The following is a 20,579-nucleotide window of genomic DNA, read 5'->3' as shown; positions in this document are numbered from 1 at the left end:
AGTGTGTATTTTTACTTTGATTCTTGAATACTAGTGGTGGAGGTCATTCGGGCATGGCAGCCTCTCTTCTTACCAGGTATTAGGCAGAAAGGTGAGGTATTCAGACACTACAGTCTATAGCTCCTTTAAGTTGTTTTAACCTGCTTCCCTGGTGACTCTGGTAAGAAATCCACCTTCAATGCAGGAGACCCAGGTTCGATCTCTGGTCTGGGACAATCCCCTGGAGAAGGAAATGACAGCCCACTCCAGTATTCTCTCCTGGAGAATTCCATGGACAGGGGAGCCTGGCAGGCTACAGTCCAGGGGTTGAGAAAGAATCAGATACTACTTGGCAACTAAACAACAACAGACTTGACTGTGAGAGATGATGTTAATTTTGATTTATTGATCCTTTCTTCAGCAAAAAGAAATGGAGGCATTTTCCCTTTATGTTAGTTTCCTAGGGTTGCTGTAACAAATTACCACAAACTTGGTGGCTTGAATAAACAAATTTTATTCTCTCAAAATTTTGGTGGTTAGAAGTCTGAGACCAAGGTCCTGGCAGGGCCATATTCCCTTCAGAGTCTCTAGAATCCTCCCTTGTCTCTTCCTAGCTTCTGGCAGTTCCCCGGAACCCTTGGCATTCTTTGGCTTGTAGCTATATCAGCCCAGTCTCTGCCTCCATCTTCACATGACCTTCTCTGTGTCCTTTCCTCCTGTTACAAGGACACCAGTCACTGGATTCAGAGCTCACCATAATCCAATATGACTTTACCTTAACTAACACAAAATTTACAAATGTGCATGCTCCCTATTTCCAAATTTGGTCATGTGCTGAGGCTTTGGGTGACCATGAACTTGAGGGAGGAGGCACTATTCAACTCGTTATACACTGCTAGTAATTTTTCTGTTTTTTTTTTTTGTTTATTTTGCAAAGTGGTAAGCATTTCAGATGTAGCTAATCCTATAATCCTGCATCATGTTTTCTGGCAAAAATAGTTTTATTTATAAGGATCAGCTGAGCAGTTACCTACAGGACTGTATTAACTGCTGTGGTCTTATCAGCCTGGGGTGACTCTCATTAGGACTTGTGTGTCACTTTGTCGAATGTCATTTTTATTGATTGAAGATTTGGTTCATATGAGATGCTGATGAAAGGGAACTATTTTGTTCTCACTCCTTCCTGTTAGCAAATCAGCTCCTTCTTGTTCTTGGATCTAACTTGAGAAAAGAATTGAATCTTGCATGCCAGCATATACTGTGAGCAACTTTAATCAGAATTTAGACTGTCATTTGGTACATTATAACCCAGCATGCAGAGAACCACCCAAAGCAGTGCAATGCAAGAATCCCCAAGAAAGAAATTTAATGTAGGAGAGAGTGGCCATTCTGTTGGATACCAGCACAGTTATAAATGCTTTCATCTCTGCTTTGGTGAATTCTGGGTGATTATGCTACTTTTATACAATAATAAACTCACCAAGCAGATTCTGTTGTAATGGCTGTCGGATTCCAGATATTCCTGGAAAGGATGCTGTGGTGTGAAGTCATTATTTTCAGCTGTAGTTCTTCTCATTTATAGCTTGCCCATTTGTAATCAATAAAAGTTTAACCGTGTAACATAAAGCAGTTAAGGGCATGGAAATAACTTTGGCCTTGCAATGGAATGAACGATGGCCAGTGACTTGGTCTTTGACAATTTTTAAGTACATGAAAATGCTTTGAAAAAAACATGAAGTTCTGCTCACAAGTTGTTTTCTTGGAAAACAATAACGTACTGTTTTCCAATCAGCGTATTAACTATGCTTGGAGAAAACATGGTTCTTTTAGGTTCTGCCACTTAGATCTGGGCCTTTGACAAGGAAAAGGAGAACTGAGATTTCATGTTGGCTCACACAGTATAAAGAATCTGCCTGCAATGCAGGAGACCTGGTTTTGATCCCTGGGTCAAGAAGATCCCCTGGAGAAGGGAATGGCATACCCACTCCTGTATTCTTGACTGGAGAATCACATGGGCAAGAGGAGCCTGGTGGGCTACAGTCCATGAGAATGAAAAGAGTTGAACATGACTAAGTAACTCACACTTTGAAAGAAAAAAGAAAACTGAAATAAGAAGCACTGTTCAGTTCAGTTCAGTTCAGTTCAGTCGCTCAGTCGTGTCCCGACTCTTTGTGACCCCATGAATCACAGCACACCAGGCCTCCCTGTCCGTCACCAACTCCTGGAGTTTACTCAAACTCATGTCCATCGAGTCGGTGATGCCATCCAGCCCTTCATCCTCGGTCGTCCCCTTCTCCTCCTGCCCCCAATCCCTCCCAGCATCAGGGTCTTTTCCAATGAGTCAACTCTTCTCATGAGGTGGCCAAAGTATTGGAGTTTCAGCTTTAGCATCAGGCCTTCCAATGAACACCCAGGACTGATCTCCTTTAGGATGGACTGGTTGGATCTCCTTGCAGTCCAAGGGACTCTCAAGAGTCTTCTCCAACACCACAGTTCAAAAGCATCAATTCTTCGGCGCTCAGCTTTCTTCACAGTCCAACTCTCACATCCATACATGACCACTGGAAAAACCATAGCCTTGACTAGACGGACCTTTGTTGGCAAAGTAATGTCTCTGCTTTTTATTATGCTATCTAGGTTGGTTATAACTTTTCTTCCAAGGAGTAAGTGTCTTTTAATTTCATGGCTGCAATCACCATCTGCAGTGATTTTGGAGCCCAAGAAAATAAAGTCTGATGCTGTTTCCACTGTTTTCCCATCTATTTCCCATGAAGTGATGGGACCAGATGCCGTGATCTTCATTTTCTGAATGTTGAGCTTTAAGCCAACTTTTTCACTCTCCTCTTTTACTTTCATCAAGAGGCTTTTTAGTTCCTCTTCACCTTCTGCATAAGGGTGGTATCATCTGCATATCTGAGGTTATTGATATTTCTCGTGTCAGTCTAGATTCCAGCTTGTGCTTCCTCCAGCCCAGCATTCCTCATGATGTACTCTGCATATAAGTTAAATAAGCAGGGTGACAATATACAGCCTTGACGTACTCCTTGTCCTATTTGGAACCAATCTGTTGTTTCATGTCTGTTGTTGTAACTGTTGCTTCCTGACCTGCGTATAGGTTTCTCAAGAGGCAAGTCAGGTGGTCTGGTATTCCCATCTCTTTAAGAATTTTCCACATCTGTATCATTGGTTGTTTTTGTATAACAAGGGAAAAACACAAAACTCTTATCCCTCTCAGACTTCCCAGATGTGTTTCTGGTTTGTAGGAGTTTACTGGTAGCTCCCAGATACTCTTTGCATGGCCAACCTAATCATGAGGCTTTTGACCCTGGCAACAAAAACTTTACAGCGTTCATTTCTGTTGCAGTTTTTCCAAAGCCCTCTTTAGAAAAAATAGTCTTACATCTCGGCTTGCTCTTTCTGGTTTCAGTTCTCATTATAGTGGAAGCCACCATTCAGTTTCCTATACTCTTGGTCTCTAAGCTCTGGAACCAGGCTGTCTCAGGGTGAATCCTCATTCTGACACTTGCTTAATATCAGAAGTTGTTACAGAAGTCACGTGAGTTAATACTTGCAAAATACTTAGAGCCCTACTTGGTTCATAATAAGCACTATATAAATGTTTTTGAAAAAGATAAACTACATTCTTTGTTTTGATTGTGATGGTTGTTATATGATTATACATTTGTCAAAACTCATTAGAAGTGTACATTTAAGCGTTGTAGAAGTATAAGTTTATATAAATTATACCTCAGTAAACCTGACCTAAATTTTTTTTGGAGAGAAAAATTATATCTATTTATTCAGCTAGGAAAGGGTTTATAAGATGTTGCAGAGTAGGATTTTAAAAACATAACTCAAAGAGGCTTGCCACTCTAGGTCTGCAGGCCAGTTATAATGCAGGATAAAGTTGCCTGTCAGCATGAGAAACTGATGTAAGAGATGTTGCCAGGCAGCCTATTAGTCATCTAGGAAGGAAACCCTGTAGGGGTTTGGGTTGCTTAAGGTAGTCACAGAGTTCATCGAAGAGTGGGAACTTGAGCTGGACCTCAGAGGATATAGGATTTGGAAGGCATTCGAGAAGGTGCATGGGTGCAGATGCAAGACCGAGGGACAGAAAAGCATGTGCCCCATTTAGGCAACCATGAGAGAGCTGGCTGGATTAAAATAAATGCTCTGAGGATGGAGAAGGAAATGACTACCCATACCAGTATTTTTGCCTGGAGAATTCTCGTGGACAGAGGATCCTGGTGGACTATAGTCTGTGGTGTTGCAAAAAGTCATACACAATTGAGTGATTAACACACTCTCTCTCTCTGTCCTTGGAGGGGCAGCTGTACTATCTGAGCTAATGAGTTCTCTTCTTTTCATCCACAGAAAGGCCCCCCTTCTGGGAAAGACCGGGTGAAGAAAGGTGGATCCTACATGTGCCATAAAGTAAGTTGAGTCACTAACCTCTGCTTTGGTGTTACAACAGCAGGTTTATGGGTTCATTGTAATCATTAACCCCCAAATGTCCCATCCATGTCTATTAATACATCTCCATCAAAGCAAGAAAAACAAATAAGTTTGGGCACAGGCATGGCAATAAGTGATGCAAGAAGCAGAGATTATAAATGGTCTGTTGTCAACCATATTCCATCTGTTGTTTTGTGACCCTTTGAGAGATCTTTGTTGTCCCACGAATCTGGGTGGACTGTATACCTTTTCCATCATGGAAGTCTGGAACCACACCCTTAATTTATTTGAGGCTCCAGAGATTTTTTTGGCTTCTCTATTGCTATTAAGGTAAGAATTATAGATGTTGGGTAGATTGTGGTATATCGAAATGGAAACATCCCAAATGTTCTTGGTATATAGAATGTGCTTTGTAGAATAAACATTAATCTCAGAGAATGCTTTTTCTCTTTGGGCTGTAATGTCAGTGTCAGAGACAGTTGTCCTTGGCTAGTAGAAGTGACTCAGTGTTTCATGAGTAGCCTTTTTTAAGGAGTTCAGAAATTGAATAGCACGCCTCTCCCTTTTTTTCTTTAAGTCATGTATTTTTAGTGTCTCCAGCACTTCAACTTCTGTCTTTCTATCCCTATGCAAAGATGGCATTTCGCAGATTGTTCCTCCATGAAGCATCCTATGATAATTCAGTCAGTCTAGGCAGTTAGAGACTTAAAATACCCTGTAATGGCTCCAAATTAAGTTATTAATTTGATAATCGAGGCATTGTCAAACTTTGCCTTAAAATAATGGTTCTCAAACTTTATTGCACATTAGAATCATCTGGGATCTATAAAAAGTACTGACGCCTGTTTGCTCACTCACCTTATCCTGATTTAATTTTTCTGTATTATGACCTGGACATCAGGATTTTAAAGCTGTCAAGGTGATCATAACATACATCAAAGTTTGGGAACCACTGGCCTAAAAAGATTCTCTTTAAATTATGTGTATGAGAGAGTTCATATGTGTGTGTGTCTTCTTCATTTCTTAGAATTTTTAATATAATCATTTAGATGGAATTTCAGAGTTGATTCAAACTATGCTTTATACCTATCTTTATAACAAGATGTAGACAAATTTATCTTTAAAATTCTAATTTTAAATTAAAAGCATTGCCCTAGGCCATTCGAGTAGTTTAAAATGTTCATGTACCCATCTGTCTGTAGTCCCAGATTTTTTTTCTCTGATTCAAGCTGTTACTGCAGGTGTATCTGAATCCTCTTGCTGGGGAACCAGACTTCCATGAAAAACAGGTGAATCTCTTTTTGCACAGCAGTAGTTCAAAACTCTAGTTGCCACCAGTTATGTCTCTGACATATGGCACTTTTCTAAATTGATAATCCATTTACTCTATAAGAACTGAGGACCAAAAGGTTTTTCCTTCACAGATAAGTGGAGTAAATGAAACTTCTAAAAAACATTTCAAGTATGAACACCAGAATATTCCAGTGCCACACATATAAATATGTCTACTTTACCATTTCATTTTGCTTGCTTATTTTAAATGTTTTAAATTTTTATAAGCTTCTTAGTTTATGCTTTTAAAATATCTTTTATCCCAATACATGTTTTTAATAAATACAGTTACATGGCAGAGTTGATTTTTGTATATTTGTGTTGTGTAACCTTGTTAAACTCATCTGTATTAGTAATGTTTTTGTAGATTCTATTGTATTTTCTACATAAGTGGTTATACCAACTGGGAGCATAGACAGTTTTACTTCTTCCTTTTTAATTTGGATATCTTTTATTACTTTCTCTTGCTGTATTTCTCTCTGGCTAGAACCTCCAGTATATTGTTGAATAGGAGTGATAAGTACAACAGTCTTACCTAATTTTTGATCTTAGAAGAAAGACATTCAGCTTTTCAAAATTAGCTATGATATAAGCTATAGTGTTTTCAAAGCTGCCCTTTACCAGCTTGAGCAGCTTTCCTTCTAGTCTTAGATTTTTGAGAGTTTTTATCAGAAATGGATGTGGATTTTGCCAGATGTTTCTTTGAAGCTATTGAGATGTTTATGTGGTTTTTCTTTTTTAGTCTGTTAATATGGTAAGTTTATTTGTTTGTTATTGATTAATCTTTGGGAGTTTGTGTCTTTCAAGGAATGAATCCATTTCATCTGAGTTAATGAATTTATTCACATAATCTTTGCATTTTCACTTGCTGTTTAGACCATTTACATTTAACATAATTAAACCCAACATGGTTGGGTTTAAATTTGCCGTCTTGAGATTTGTTTTTCTCTTTGTCTCATCTGTTCTTTTCCATTTGCTCTCTCTCTTGTTTTTAAAACTTTTTTGCATTAAGTTGTTTTAATCACTTCATTGTCTCTTCTTTGGCTTATTAGCTTTAACTCTTTGTTTTAAAATTTTTGTAGTTGATTTAGAGTTTATATTACACATCTGTAACTTTTCTTAGTCACCTTTAAGGATAAGTTTTAATTTAGTCAGGATCAGAGGGATGGAGAGAGTGTTCCAGAAGAGAGAATAGCAGAGTGGCAAAAACTGAGTGGGAACCACAAGGTTTTCCACAGAGAAGTGGCAACTCTAGGATCTCAGTCAAATTAATTGTAAATGATGTAGGTATGTAACCTCAGTCTGGTTATTTTGGCGAGGTCAAGGAAATAGCACAGTGTTGATTGTGAATTACCTTCAGAGTGCTTATTCTTGCCACTAGATTAAGAGTGACAGCTTTAACTGCCACTAGGTAGAGTGAGTGCATTAAACTGTGGAGTCTAGAATTAGATCTGGGTTGGAATTCTGTTAACTTCTCTTTGCTAGTTTTTGCCTGTAACTTTAGACAAATTACTTAATCTTTCTAAGTCTCAGTTTTCACATATGTAAAATGTGCATCATAATTGCAGCTACTGTAAGGTTTTTATGAGGAACAAATGTACCAAACAAATGTATGTGCATACATGCCTAGCTCATGGTAAAGACTCAGTAAGTTAGTTGCTGCTAATGCCATCATTGTTTGTTTTTATTGTTGTTGTTTTTTTTTTAAAACAATAAAAATTTATGTTCTCACAGTTCTGGAGGCTAGAAGTCCAAGATTCAGGTGTTACCAGTCTGTTTTCTTGAGGTCTCACTCCTTGGTTTAAAGATGACAGCCTTCTGTCTGTGTTCTTGTAAGGTCTCTCCTCCGTGCATGCAGGGGTCTTCATGTCCTAATCTCCTCTTCTTACAAGAATGCCACTCAGATTGAATGAAGGACCATCCTAACAGCTTACTTTTAATGTAATTATCACCTTAAAATCCTACCTCCAAACAGTCACATTCTGAGGTACCAGGGGTTAGGGCTTCAAACATAAGAACTTGGAGGACATAATTCTTTCCAAACAGTGCCATCATTCTTAATAATCATCTTTATTAAGATTGTCTCCCCTCCATCTTCTCTTCTGAATAAAGAACCAGCAAGTGAACTACTAACTAGATAGGCAGAATCCTAGAAATAATTCTTATGGCAAAGGTGAAAATCAGTAAAAGAAAGAAAATCAATAAAAAGAATAGTTAATTCATTTTGAAAAAAAATCACCTTAATTAGAAGGTGACTTATTTTTGATCATTATCAGGGGCAGTCTGCATGACTAAAGTAAGCACTGATGATTATTTCTGACTTTTTGAGAGTCCGTCCAAAGTATGCCTTCAGTAAGGATAAGAGAGCACAGAAGAACAACTGTGAGTCAACATGGTGTTAAGAGCACAGATTCTAGAATGGAATTGAAAGAACTCTAATCCTAGATTCATGGCTATAAGCCATGTGGTCTTAGGAACACCATTACCATACTTGTGCCTCATTTTTTTTCTTGTATATATGATGCACATATAATAATACCTACCTCAGGGTTATTAGAAGGATTAAGTCACTTAATACGTGTGAAGATTTTAGAACAGTTCACATAGTAAGAACTCAAGAAATATAGTTGTTTTTGAAGTTGTTAGATTAATTCCCGTGACATCTTTAGAGCCTAACTCACAACACTGAGGAAATTCTACTTGCTGCCCCCACAACCCCACCATTTTACACCAAGATTACTAGCAGAAGGAGTTGATCAAGTGTACTGACAAGGGCAGTGGATGGGAAATTGAGAGACCTGGGTTCTACTGTGTCATTTTTCTGCAATCATTTTGTTCTTAATGAGCTACAGATGCCTCAAAACTATTCTTTATACCTAAACCTCTTCCTCTCATGAAAGCCATATTGCCATCCCACTTGACTCCAGTGCCCCAAGGCTAGTAAGCCATTATCTTAAATGGATTGTTCTTGAATCCAGGCTCACGTGCTGAGTGCAGCTATCCAGATCAATTCCACACAGTAATTAGCTATTTTGATGAAATGGGGCTAAAACAGGTCCTCACCACTACCTCTGTTCTTAATTAATAAAATGACCTATATTTTAGCCACTCAAAGTCCTAACATCATTAATAACCATTTTTGATGCTAAAAGTAGAGTTGGAAAGAAAGAAAGAGCAATGAGGACATATAAAATCAGGCCATTTTCCTCTTTGATTATGTATTTCATTAGTTGTCCATTACTGGAATTTACAATGAAGTACTTATATTAATAAGTGTTTGCTGAGTGAATGAGTACATTTAAAATGCAATGATATTGTGAATTGAGTGTTTTCTCATGTGATCGTCCTGACCTTTTCAACAGTAACTTGTAGTGAGACTTGCTTTTTAGGGTTTACTTCGTTATCATTTAGGTAAATGGAAGAGTTTAGGTATTGCTGTGATCCAGTGGAAGAGTAGCTCTTTTTATCACTTATTTTAAGCTTTTTTTTTGTTATATAAGCAAAACATTTTCATTCTATAAAAATTAGAAAATAAATAATAAACATAAAAATGAAAAAATAATCTACCTTGCTTTCTAAAGAATATATTGATAGTATTCTACTCAATTTTTTGGTGCAGTTTTAATTTTTCTTCCCCAAATGGAATTATGCTGTATGTACCAAGGTCTTCAAGTATGGCTATAAGCAAAATCTCTTATACACCATAAGCATCTTTTCCGACCACAGTGTTCCAGGCAGGCACATTTTGTTAACGTTGCTACAGCCTGTATTTTGTGGCATATGAACACCTAATTTTAAAGTAATTTGTTATATAATCTGAGGGATAGGTTGCATATAGAACTGTGCCATTCAACAAAGACCTAATCCTAACCCTAACCTTAACGCTTGTCACCAGAGATAGTGCCTCACCTTTCCCATTTATATAGCAAATAATTTTCCTATTTATGTAGCAAATGCATGCATGCTAAGTTGTTGCAGTCATGTCCAGTTCTTTGCAGCCCTGTGGACTGTAGCTCACCAGGCTCCTTGGTCCAAGGGATTCTTCAGGCAAGAATACTGGTGTGGATTGCCATGCCCTTCTCCAGGGCATCTTCCCAACCCAGGGATTTAACCCGTGTCTCCTGTGCCTCCTGCATTGCAGGTGGATTCTTGACCGCTGAGTCACTGGAGGAGCCCAAAAAGTAAAGTAGAAGTCGCTCAATCCTGCTCCTTGTGACCCCATGGACTGTAGCCTGCCAGTTCCTCTATCCATGGAATTTTCCAAGCAAGAATGCTGGAGTGCGTTGCCATTCCCGTCTCCAGGGAATCTCCCCGACCCAGGAGTTGAATCCGGGTCTCTTGCATTGCAGGCAGATTCTTTACCATTTGAGCCACCAGGGAAGCCCAGCAAATGCATAACTGTTCAGATGCTGGCAAGAGAATTATCATCTTTACAACATAAGATATCTAAGGCCTACAGGAAAGCTAATGAGTGCTTTTGTTTTAGTTAGGAAGTGGGTTAAGCCAAAGAAGTCAGATAAGACAGGCAAAGTGAGTTCCTTTAATTAAGAGCATTGGGTTCATTATAAAGTAACAGTTAAAATAATCTCCACGTCTACCATTTAACTTTTTCATGTAAAGATAGGATGAAGCATTTTGACATTATCCCATGTAGACCCATTTTGTAGTAGACCCATTTTGGAGAAGGCAGTGTCAACCCACTCTAGTACTCTTGCCTGGAAAATCCCATGGACAGAGGAGCCTGGTAGGCTGCAGTCCATGGGGTCGCTAAGAGTTGGACACAACTGAGCGACTTCACTTTCACTTTTTACTGTCATGCATTGGAGAAGGAAATGGCAACCCACTCTAGTGTTCTTGCCTGGAGAATCCCAGGGACGGGGGAGCCTGATGGGCTTCCGTCTGTGGGGTCTCACAGAGTCGGACACGACTGAAGCGACTTAGCAGCAGCAGCAGATGCTGCTGATTTAAATGGAGCAGATTTAGAAAAGCGTGTCCGACTCTTTGCGACCCCATGGACTGTAGACTACCAGGCTCCTCTGTCCATAGGATTTTCCAGGCAATAGTACTGGAGTGGATTGCCATTTCCTTCTCCAAGGGATCTTCCCGACCCAGGGATCGAACCCAGGTCTCCCGAATTGTAGACAGATGCTTTACCATCTGAGCCACCAGGGAAGTCCAAGTTTAAATAGCTAATGAGTCTTGAATTTTGCCTTTTTGGGCGAGTATTTCAGCAAAATGTTTGTCACAGTTCCCATCTGTGTCAAGCCCAACCTCCTCTTTCTGGTGAGAAGACTGCCTTTAAAGTAGCTCCATCCTATTTATCCACCCATGCTTCCTGCTTTTTATCATTTTTCCTTTCTGTACCAGTCATTGGAATTCTCATTCTGTAAATCTCTAGGCAGCTCAGCTCCCATTGCGCCTCCTCAGAGGGACCTTCTCAGGCCACCTTATCTAAGTAGCATCCAGTCATGCCTAGTCCTCTTTCCCTATTTAACTTTCTTCCAAGCTGACTGCTGCCAGAAACACTCTTGAATTTATCGATTTATTTATTGTCTGACTATTTACTCTCTGTTGAATATAAGTCAGCTTCATGATAACAGGTACATTATCAACAGAAAATTGGATTAAAGATTTACTGAGCATGGCCCTGCCCATCAAAACAAGACCCAATATCCCCTTCAGTCAGTCTATCCCATCAGGAAGCTTCCATAATAAGCCTCTATCCTTCTCCATCAGAGGGCAGACAGACTGAAAACCACAGTCACAGAAAACTAACCAATCTAATCACATGGACCACAACCTTGTCTAACTCAGTGAAACTATGGGCCGTGCCATGTAGGGCCGCCCAAGACGGATGGGTCATGATGGAGAGTTCTGACAAAATGTGGTCTACTGTAGAAGGAAATTGAAAACCACTTTAGTATTCCTGCCTTGAGAACTCCATGAAAAGTATGAAAAGGCAAAAAGATAGGACACTGAAAGATAAACTCCCCAGGTCGGGAGGTGCCCAGTATGTTACTGGAGATCAGTGGAAAAATAACTCCAGATAGAATGAAGAGACGGAGCCAAAGCAAAAACAACACCCAGGTGTGGATGTGACTGGTGATGGAAGCAAGGTCTGATGCTGTAAAGAGCAATACTGCATAGGAACCTGGAATGCTAGGTCCTGGAATCAAGGCAAATTGGAAGTGATCAAACAGGAGGTGGCAAGAGTGAACATGGACTTTCTAGGAATCAGCAAACTAAAATGGACTGGAATGGGTGAATTTAATGCAGATGACCATTATGTCTACTACTCTGGGCAAGAATCCCTTAGAAGAAATGGAGTAGCCCTCATAGTAAACAAAAGAGTCTGAAATGCAATACTTGGATGCAATCTCAAAAATGACAGAATGATCTCTGATTGTTTCCAAGGACAACCATTTAATATTAATGGTAAACCAAGACTGTGCCCCGAACAGTAATGCTGAAGAAGCTGAAGTTGAACAGTTCTAATGAAGACCCACAAGACCTTCTAGAATTAACATCCCCAAAAGATGTCCTTTTCATTATAGGGGACTGGAATGCAAAAGTAGGAAGTCAAGACCTACCTGGAGTAACAGGCAAATTTGGCCTTGGAGTACAGAATGAAGCAGGGAAAAGGCTAACAGAGTTCTGCCAAGAGAATGCAGTGGTCATAGCAAACACTGTCTTCCAACAACACAAGAGAAGACTCTACACCAGATGGTCAATACCAAAATCAGATTGATTATATTCTTTGCATCCAAAGATGGAGAGGCTCTCTACAGTCAGCAAAAAGAAGACTGGGAGCTGACTGTGGCTCAGATCATGAACTCGTTATTGCCAAATTCAGACTTAAATTGAAGAAAGTAGGGAAAACCACTGGACCATTCAGGTATGACCTAAATCAAATCCCTAACAATTATACAGTGGAAGTGAGAAATTGATTTAAGGGCCTAGATCTGATAGACAGAGTGTCTGAAGAATTATGGACAGAGGTTTGTGACATTGCACAGGAGACAGGAAGCAAGACTATCCCCAAGAAAAAGAAATGCAAAAAAGCAAAATGGCTGTCTGAGGAGGCCTTACAAATAGCTGTGAAAAGAAGAGAAGCCAAAGCAAAGGAGAAAAGGAAAGATATACCCATTTGAATGCAGAGTTCCAGAGAATAGCAAGGAGAGATAGGAAAGCCTTCCTCGGTGATCAACGCAAAGAAATAGAGGAAAACAACAGAATGGGAAAGACTAGAGATCTCTTCAAGAAAATTAGAGATACTAGGGGAACATTTCATGCAAAGGTGGGCTCAATAAAGACAGAAATGGTAGGGACCTAACAGAAGCAGAAGATATTAAGAAGAGGTGGCAAGAATACACAGAAGAACTATACAAAAAAGATCTTCATAACCCAGATAACCACGATGGTGTGGTCATTCACCTAGAGCCAGACATCCTGGAATGTGAAGTCAAGTGGGCCTTAGCATCACTATGAACAAAGCTAGTGGAGGTGATGGAATTCCAGTTGAGCTATTTCAGATCCTAAACGATGATGCTGTGAAAGTACTGCCCTCAATATGTCAGCAAATCTGGAAAACTCAGCATGGCCACAGGACTGGAAAAGGTCAGTTTCCATTCCAGTCCCTAAGAAAGGCAATGCCAAAGAATGCTCAAACTACCACACAATTGCACTCATCTCCCATGCTGGCAAAGTAATGCTCAAAATTCTCCAAGCCAGGCTTCAACAGTACATGAACCATGAACTTCCATATGTCCAAACTGGGTTTAGAAAAAGCAGAAGACCCAGAGATCAAATTGTTAACATCTGCTAGATCATCGAAAAAGCAGGAGAGTTCCAGAAAAGCATCTATTTCTGCTTTATTGACTATGCCAAAGCCTTTGACTGTGTGGATCACAATAAACTGGAAAATTCTGAAAGAGTTAGGAATACCAGACCACCTGACCTGCCTCTTGAGAAATCTGTATTCAGGTCAGGAAGCAACAGTTAGGACTGGACATGGAACAGACTGGTTCCAAATAGGAAAAGGAGTATGTCAAGGCTGTTTATTGTCACCGTGCTTATTTAACGTATATGCAGAGTACATCATGAGAAATGCTGGGCTGAATGAAGCACAAGCCGTAATCAAGATTTCTGGGAGAAATATCAATAACCTCAGATATGCAGATGACACCATCCTTATGGCAGAAAGTGAAGAAGAACTAAAGAGCCTCTTGATGAAAGTGAAAGAGGAGAGTGAAAAAGTTGGCTTAACCTCAACATTCATTCAGAAAACTAAGATCATGGCGTCTGGTCCCATCACTTCACAGCAAATAGATGGGGAAACAGTGACAGACTTTTTGGGGGGCACCAAAATCACCACAGATGGTGACTGCAGCCATGAAATTAAAAGACGCTTACTCCTTGAAAGGAAAGTTGTGACCAACCTAGACAGCATGTTAAAAAGCAGAGACATTACTTTGCCAACAAAGGTCTGCCTACTCAAGGCTATGGTTTTTCCAGTAGTCATGTTTGATTGTGAGAGCTGAACTGTGCAGAAAGCTGAGTGCTGAAGAATTGATGCTTTTGAACTGTGGTGTTGGAGAATACTCTTGAGAGTGCCTTGGACTGCAAGAAGATCCAACCAGTCCATCCTAAAAGAGATCAGTCCTGAGTGTTCATTGGAAAGACTGATGTTGAAGCTGAAACTCCAATACTTTGGCCACCTGATGCAAAGAGCTAACTCATTTGAAAAGACCCTGCTGCTGGGAGGGATTGGGGGCAGGAGGGGAAAGGGACAACAGAGGATGAGATGGTTGGAAACTCCAGGAGTTGGTGATGAACAGGGAAGCCTAGCGTGCTGTAGTCTATGAGGTTGCAAAGAGTCAGACATGACTGAGCGATTGAACTGAACTGAACTGAACTGTCTTGTTCTGCATTGTATCCCTCTTGCCTAGAATAGCAGCATCTAGCGTGTGGTAAACTGTCAAATATTTAATGAATAAATAAACTGTGCTTTGATGCCATCAGCCTATGGCTTTGGTGTTCTCTTCACTTACCTGAATTTTTCCATTTTCATGCCTCTGACATCATTGTTTTCTCCACTTAACACACCTTCTTTCCTCCTTTCTAAGTCCTGTAAATCTGTGCTACTTGATCTGTAGCTCATGGGCTGATAGCATGAGCAGCACCTACAGGCTGGTTAGAAATGCAGATTCTTGGACCCCAGACCAGTCTTACTGAATCGGAATCTCTGTTTTTGTGACCTGGAAAAAGATATTTAAGTCAGTTCTCCAGGTATTCTCTATATCCTCAAGTCAGAAGTTGTTATTATTTAGTCGCTAAGTCATGGCGACCCATGGACTATAGCCTGCCAGGCTCCTCTGTCCATGGGATTTACAAGGCAAGAATACTGGAGTGAATTGCCATTTCCTTCTCCAAGGGATCTTCCTGACTCAGGGATCGAACCTGCCTCTCCTATGTTGGCAGGCAGGTCCTTTATCACTGAGCCACTTGGGAAGCCCCAGTCAGAAGACCTTAGATAAGTCCCACTCTGACCAAGTTCTGCCTTCCAAAAATCATTCCTAAAAACGTAGACATCCACAAGCCACCATTTCTTCCCCTGAATTAGCAATAGCCCCAGATTCTTTTAACCCCAGGCTGTTTTGCCTTTTTGACGTGTAATCATTGTTTCCTCAACCAGCCTGTGAGCTCCAGCCAGACAGTGTACGCTGAAGGCAGTCAGGAAACACTTGACTGTTTTTTTTTTTTTTTGTCATATGTGGTACAGTTTTGGAACATGACTGTCCCTACTTGACTGCCTGCCTCCCCCTGAACTGCATTCTTGCTTCAGTGTGGAAGCCACCACAGACAGTGGTAGCATGGGGCCCTGCATTATCCACAGGACCTTGATTCTAGAAATGCCAAAGCACTTTGCTTCACAGCAGCCCGAAGAGTAAGGCCTGCATATAGCAGAGCTTCTGCTGTGTCTTCCTGCATGGTCACCTCTAGCCAGTTTGGAGCTGCCATTGCATCCCAGTCACAGGTCGTAGCAGATGCCATCAACTTTTTCATTATTTCAAGCATACTTTTTATTCATTGTCCCTCTGCCTGCCTGAATATTGGTAATAGTGTTATATTCCTCGCTGGTGGTGGGGAAAATGAGAAAATTGGTTGCTATTGTTTCACTATCTGTAAAAGAAAAGCATGTCTTTTGTTTTTTTCTTTCTATGGTAGAAGTGCTCCAGCGAAGGGTTCCAATTTCTTTGTCAGCTTTTAGAGATAATTTTTATGAAGATTAGAAACATTCAACTTTTGTGAGAGAAAGGAGAATAATAAGAATTAAGGGGGGGGGGGACGACTTTTATCATGCTGACCTATTTTCCCCTCCACAAATTATCTCTCCTTCATGAATTCCAGAGTATACACTAAATGATTCTTTGCTCAGTTTCTTTAACCAGCAGCAGGGACTTTAATTTCACAGGGTTCACTCAGAGTTGATGCTTTTCAAACATTGGGTACCTAGTTTATTTTCGTTCTCTGTTATTTTGGATTAAAGCATAATCTTAGGACCTAAGAGTTCCTGGCATGGTTATTTTTGGAATATGGAAGCTTTTGAAGTGTTTAAATCAACTCATCTTTTGGTTATTCACTGAATATCTAGTAGGTGGCCAGGAATAAGTTAGACTCTCTTATTTGTGAGTATCTGTGCACATGCAGGAGAATTTATCAGGGGTGGGAAAGAAGCATGAGATGTGATATACCTTTCCATCTTGCTAGGGAAGCAAGCATGCCACAGTTAGATCTGGGTTTGAATTCTACTTCTTTGAACAAATGTGTCATCTAGGGTAACTCATTTAGTTCCTCTGTGCTATTATAATCAAATGTGAATAAAAATATGTGATGAAGGTGACTTGAACTTTGGTTGGAGAACTTGATGTCTATGTTTGTATATATATATCATAGTCTGTGCTTATAAAACAATACAAAACAAATCCCCACACAAAAATATATAGCTTTATGAATTATTGTGATTTAAACACCAAAAGCAATGTATTAAGAAAAAAGTGTTTTTCACAGCGTTTCCTACTCTTGATGTTCCTGGGTTTGCAATTTAATTTTTGCCAACTTGCTGTATATTAAGTTGTATCTTAATGTTGTTCTTAATTAATATTGTCTCAATTGCCATTTAGCTTTATTACTTGGTTTCATGGCAAATACTATTCTAAATGTAAAGATAACTTTTCAAATTATTAAAGTAGTACTTATCAGAAATTTGAAACTCCACTGCCTGAGGGTTTCCCTCATAGTTCAGTCAGTAAAGAACCTGCCTGTAAGGCAGGAGACCCAGGTTCGATTCCTGGGTTGAGAAGAACCGCTGGAGAAGGAAATGATAACCCACTCCAGTATTCTTGCCTAGAGAATCCCATGGACAGAGAAGCCTGGCAGGCTACATTCCATGGAGTCTCAAAGAGTCAGACACGACTGAGTGACTCACACAGACACCATTCAGATTCTGGTGCATTTTGAATCTTTCGATCTGTTTTTCTTTGGCATACATGATGATCTAGGTTGAGATCACACTACATATATGGTTTCGTATCCTAACTTTTTCATTTAACATTGTATCCTGAGACATTCCTGTGTCATTAAATGTTCCATGAAAACATGCCTTGAGTGGCTACTTACTAGTCCAACTTCTGGATGTGGCCCAACTTAAGTAACCAGTACTTGTTTCATGGTTTTTGACTATTCTAAGTAATGTTGACAGCAACATCTTTGTATTATATCTGTGTCAAGTTTATAATGTAAAGGACATTGGTGAACTCTAAATGTGGTACCTTTTTTGAAACCTACATATTCCATATGCATGGGGTGGGTGCCTATAGGGGAGGCACTGTTTACAAGTTGGCATAACTCTCCATAGCTGGTAGTTGGTTACCACATGAATCTGACAGTTGAGAGCCTTCAATCGAGAGTCCAAGAGCACTCACCTGTCTGGTTCTCTCTGCAAAGTCTTACTGCTACAGGTATCGCTGTGCTGCTCGAAGCCAGAACACACCCGACAGCTCCGCTTCGAATCTGGGATTCCGTTGTGCAGCTGACCACCTGCCCACCATGGGCTAAGAGCCAAAAAGAGCCTTCCCGAATCCGAGCAGTCGTGTCTACTCTGCACACGGCTTCCCTCAGAAGGCTGAACAACCTGGTGTGAAGAATTCCCACCCCAAGGTGGGTTACATGCCTGCCCAGTGGCCAAAGGAACCGAATGGCGAGACCAAATCGCTGACCTGCATCGGCACGTGCGCTTTATTGTGTGATGTGTTTCATGTGTTACTTTTGAGAGTGTTTTAAAGAGGAAGGAGGTGGAGGGCATCCTGAGCTAGGCTTCAGGGTCCTGTGTTCTACCCAGGGTCTGCCCATGGGGATAGACCCCAGGGTCCCAGTGTTGACCTTCTAGGGCCTCAGTGAGTTCATCTGTCCAGTGAGTTCATCTGCACAGCGTGATGTCTGAGGCTCACTGCCAACTCGCAGATCCTCTGGATATATCAGATTCTATTGTGATTTCATAGTGAGAATTTATGACAGATGATTTTTTAGCTATTTTTTCCCCATGTGTGAACCTCGGGTGATATTAGTCATGTAAAATAGTTGTTCTCTTATGTATTATTTTCAGAAAAGAATAGGGTGGGGTGGTGGGGATGAGTCTTTATATTCATACCGCACTTTGCTTTTTCAAGGAAATCAGTGTCTTTACATTGTTATGACAAATCCCACTTGGGCCAGCGATGGCGCGCTCAAGTTCAGCCATCGGAACATGCAGGAATGTCTGTGGGGTGACTCTACTGTGCTTTATCTTTTAACATTAAGTGCCTTTGGTTTGGGGGGCAGCTGTAAGCCCTATTTTCCCCCTCTCCCCAAAGCCTTCGGTGAATGTGAACTGTGTGTTACACAGAGAAACCTGTTTAATTCTAGATGTAGGAGAAAAGGAGCAGGAACCTTGAATCAACTATATTCAAGGTATCCAGTATTTTGTAATAGGGAGGTAGGAAATCCTGTTGTCTGTGGAGTATCCCATGCTTTGGATCATGCACTATGTCGAATAAACTGGTATCTGCTAAATCAGCCTTCCCTCTTGTTGGTTCCTTTTCTATTTCACTCTATTAATGTCTTCTTTTTAAAAAATGACTTTGTGCGATGTGAGATGTACGTGTTTTTTAATGTAAAAAGTCTTTTAGATATGCATGTGTTTTGTTTGCTAGAAAACTTTCACATCGATTAGCTGCTTGATAACTTTGATATGGGAATAATTTGTGGGAGTGTTTATTCCAAAACACAAGGCTGTTCTGCCAGGAATCTCATTATGACCTTGCTTCTTCATCCTCAGTAGATGAGACAAAGTCAAGTGACTTTGACTCCAAAGTACAGTGACTCCATCCTGTAAAAACTGACAGGTGCTTCACAGGCAGGGAAAGCGCCTTGTTTCACAGCGATGGCTTCCAACCAGATATCTCTGTCATCATGATCCCAGCCTGATTCCCCATTCTTAGAAGACCTCAAATTCATTTCTGGTCTATTGTTTGAAAGGAAAGGCTCATCTTGAGGTTGGTTATTCAAAAACTAAGTCAAATAATATTCTGAAGGGTTCAGCCAACTCCTGACTGCGACTTCTGTGCCTAGCCTCTTAATGTTAAAACGTTTATCTTGAAAAATAGTCATGTTGCTGGGGTGTTTGTCCACATTTGTTAATCTGTTGCTTTGTGGATATAAAATGTTTCTTTACAGACTTTCATCAAGTGATGATTAATTCAGGCAAAACAAACAAAAAGCATTTGCTTCATCAAAAAAGCTAATAGAGGAAATAAGGTATTTTATTCTTGAAGTCACCACTAGTCAAGCACAGTTTTTGTTTTTACTTATTACCTCCCACCTGCTTGGATTTTTCACATGGTTATACTTTTAGTGTGTATATTTTAGATTCTTCTCTTGGTAATTAATGTTATATGGCATAAATATTTTGAGGTGTGTTTTGGCTTAGTCTTTAGAATTGCATTTTTAGCAGTAGCAGAATGTTAGAAAGCATTAAAACAAAATCCTAACAAATCCTTCATTTAAGAACCACACTTCAAGTTACTAAGGCTTCCCTGATAGCTCAGTTGGTAAAGAATTCACCTGCAATGCAGGAGACCCCGGTTTGATTCCTGGGTCGGGACGATCCCCTTGAGAAGGGACAGGCTATCCACTTCCATATTCTGACTTTCACCCACCACTCCAAGTTACCAGCTGCACCAGACTACAGACAGCCATGACCACTATGCATTATAAAATTGCATGTTGATTTATAAACAGACCAAGATTGTAGTATAATAACTGCAGCTTTAATTCCATATATGTGTTCCTGAAATGCCTCACCTTCTGCAAAATCGCATGTGAAAAATAGGGAGTGAAAGGGAAAAATAAAGGTGGGGCAGACAACTCTAATCTTAAGGAACCTTGTAACCAGAGCACTAACAGAAATAGTAACTATCCTGTAACTATCAGTTAAACTTGCACTCACATCTGTAGGCAGCATCACAACCCATCAGTCCTTTGCAGCCTTAAGCTGTGGGGTTCCTCCATCTTTATTCTCCAAGATGTAAATTTTTAATCACATTTACTTTTAAAAATTATTATCATTTATTTTTCTTTTTTACTGCGCTGGGTCTTCATTGCTGTACTCGGTCTTTCTCTAGCTGCGGTGAGTGGAGCCTCCTCTTTGTTGTGGTAGGCGGGGCTTCTCATTGCAGTGGCTTCTCTCACTGCTAGAGCACAGGCTCTAGGGCGTG

At 40.2% G+C, this 20,579-nt stretch overlaps 1 protein-coding gene across 2 annotated transcripts in view; it reads left to right on the top strand.

Moving 5' to 3' along the window:
- Positions 1-18,875, top strand: part of SUMF1 (sulfatase modifying factor 1) — a 98,300-nt gene extending 79,425 nt beyond the window's left edge. For both annotated transcript variants that reach the window (XM_052639028.1, XM_052639021.1), the window contains 2 exons: positions 4,354-4,413; positions 17,773-18,875. In XM_052639028.1, the coding sequence (XP_052494988.1) occupies positions 4,354-4,413; positions 17,773-17,883 (171 nt within the window). In that variant the 3' untranslated portion in view covers positions 17,884-18,875. The remainder of the gene's footprint in view (positions 1-4,353; positions 4,414-17,772) is intronic.
- The last annotated feature ends 1,704 nt before the right edge of the window (positions 18,876-20,579 follow it).

The sequence above is a fragment of the Budorcas taxicolor genome, chromosome 1, assembly GCF_023091745.1.
Source record: "Budorcas taxicolor isolate Tak-1 chromosome 1, Takin1.1, whole genome shotgun sequence".
NCBI classification, from domain to species: domain Eukaryota; kingdom Metazoa; phylum Chordata; class Mammalia; order Artiodactyla; family Bovidae; genus Budorcas; species Budorcas taxicolor.
This window is presented reverse-complemented; position numbering and strand designations above follow the sequence as displayed.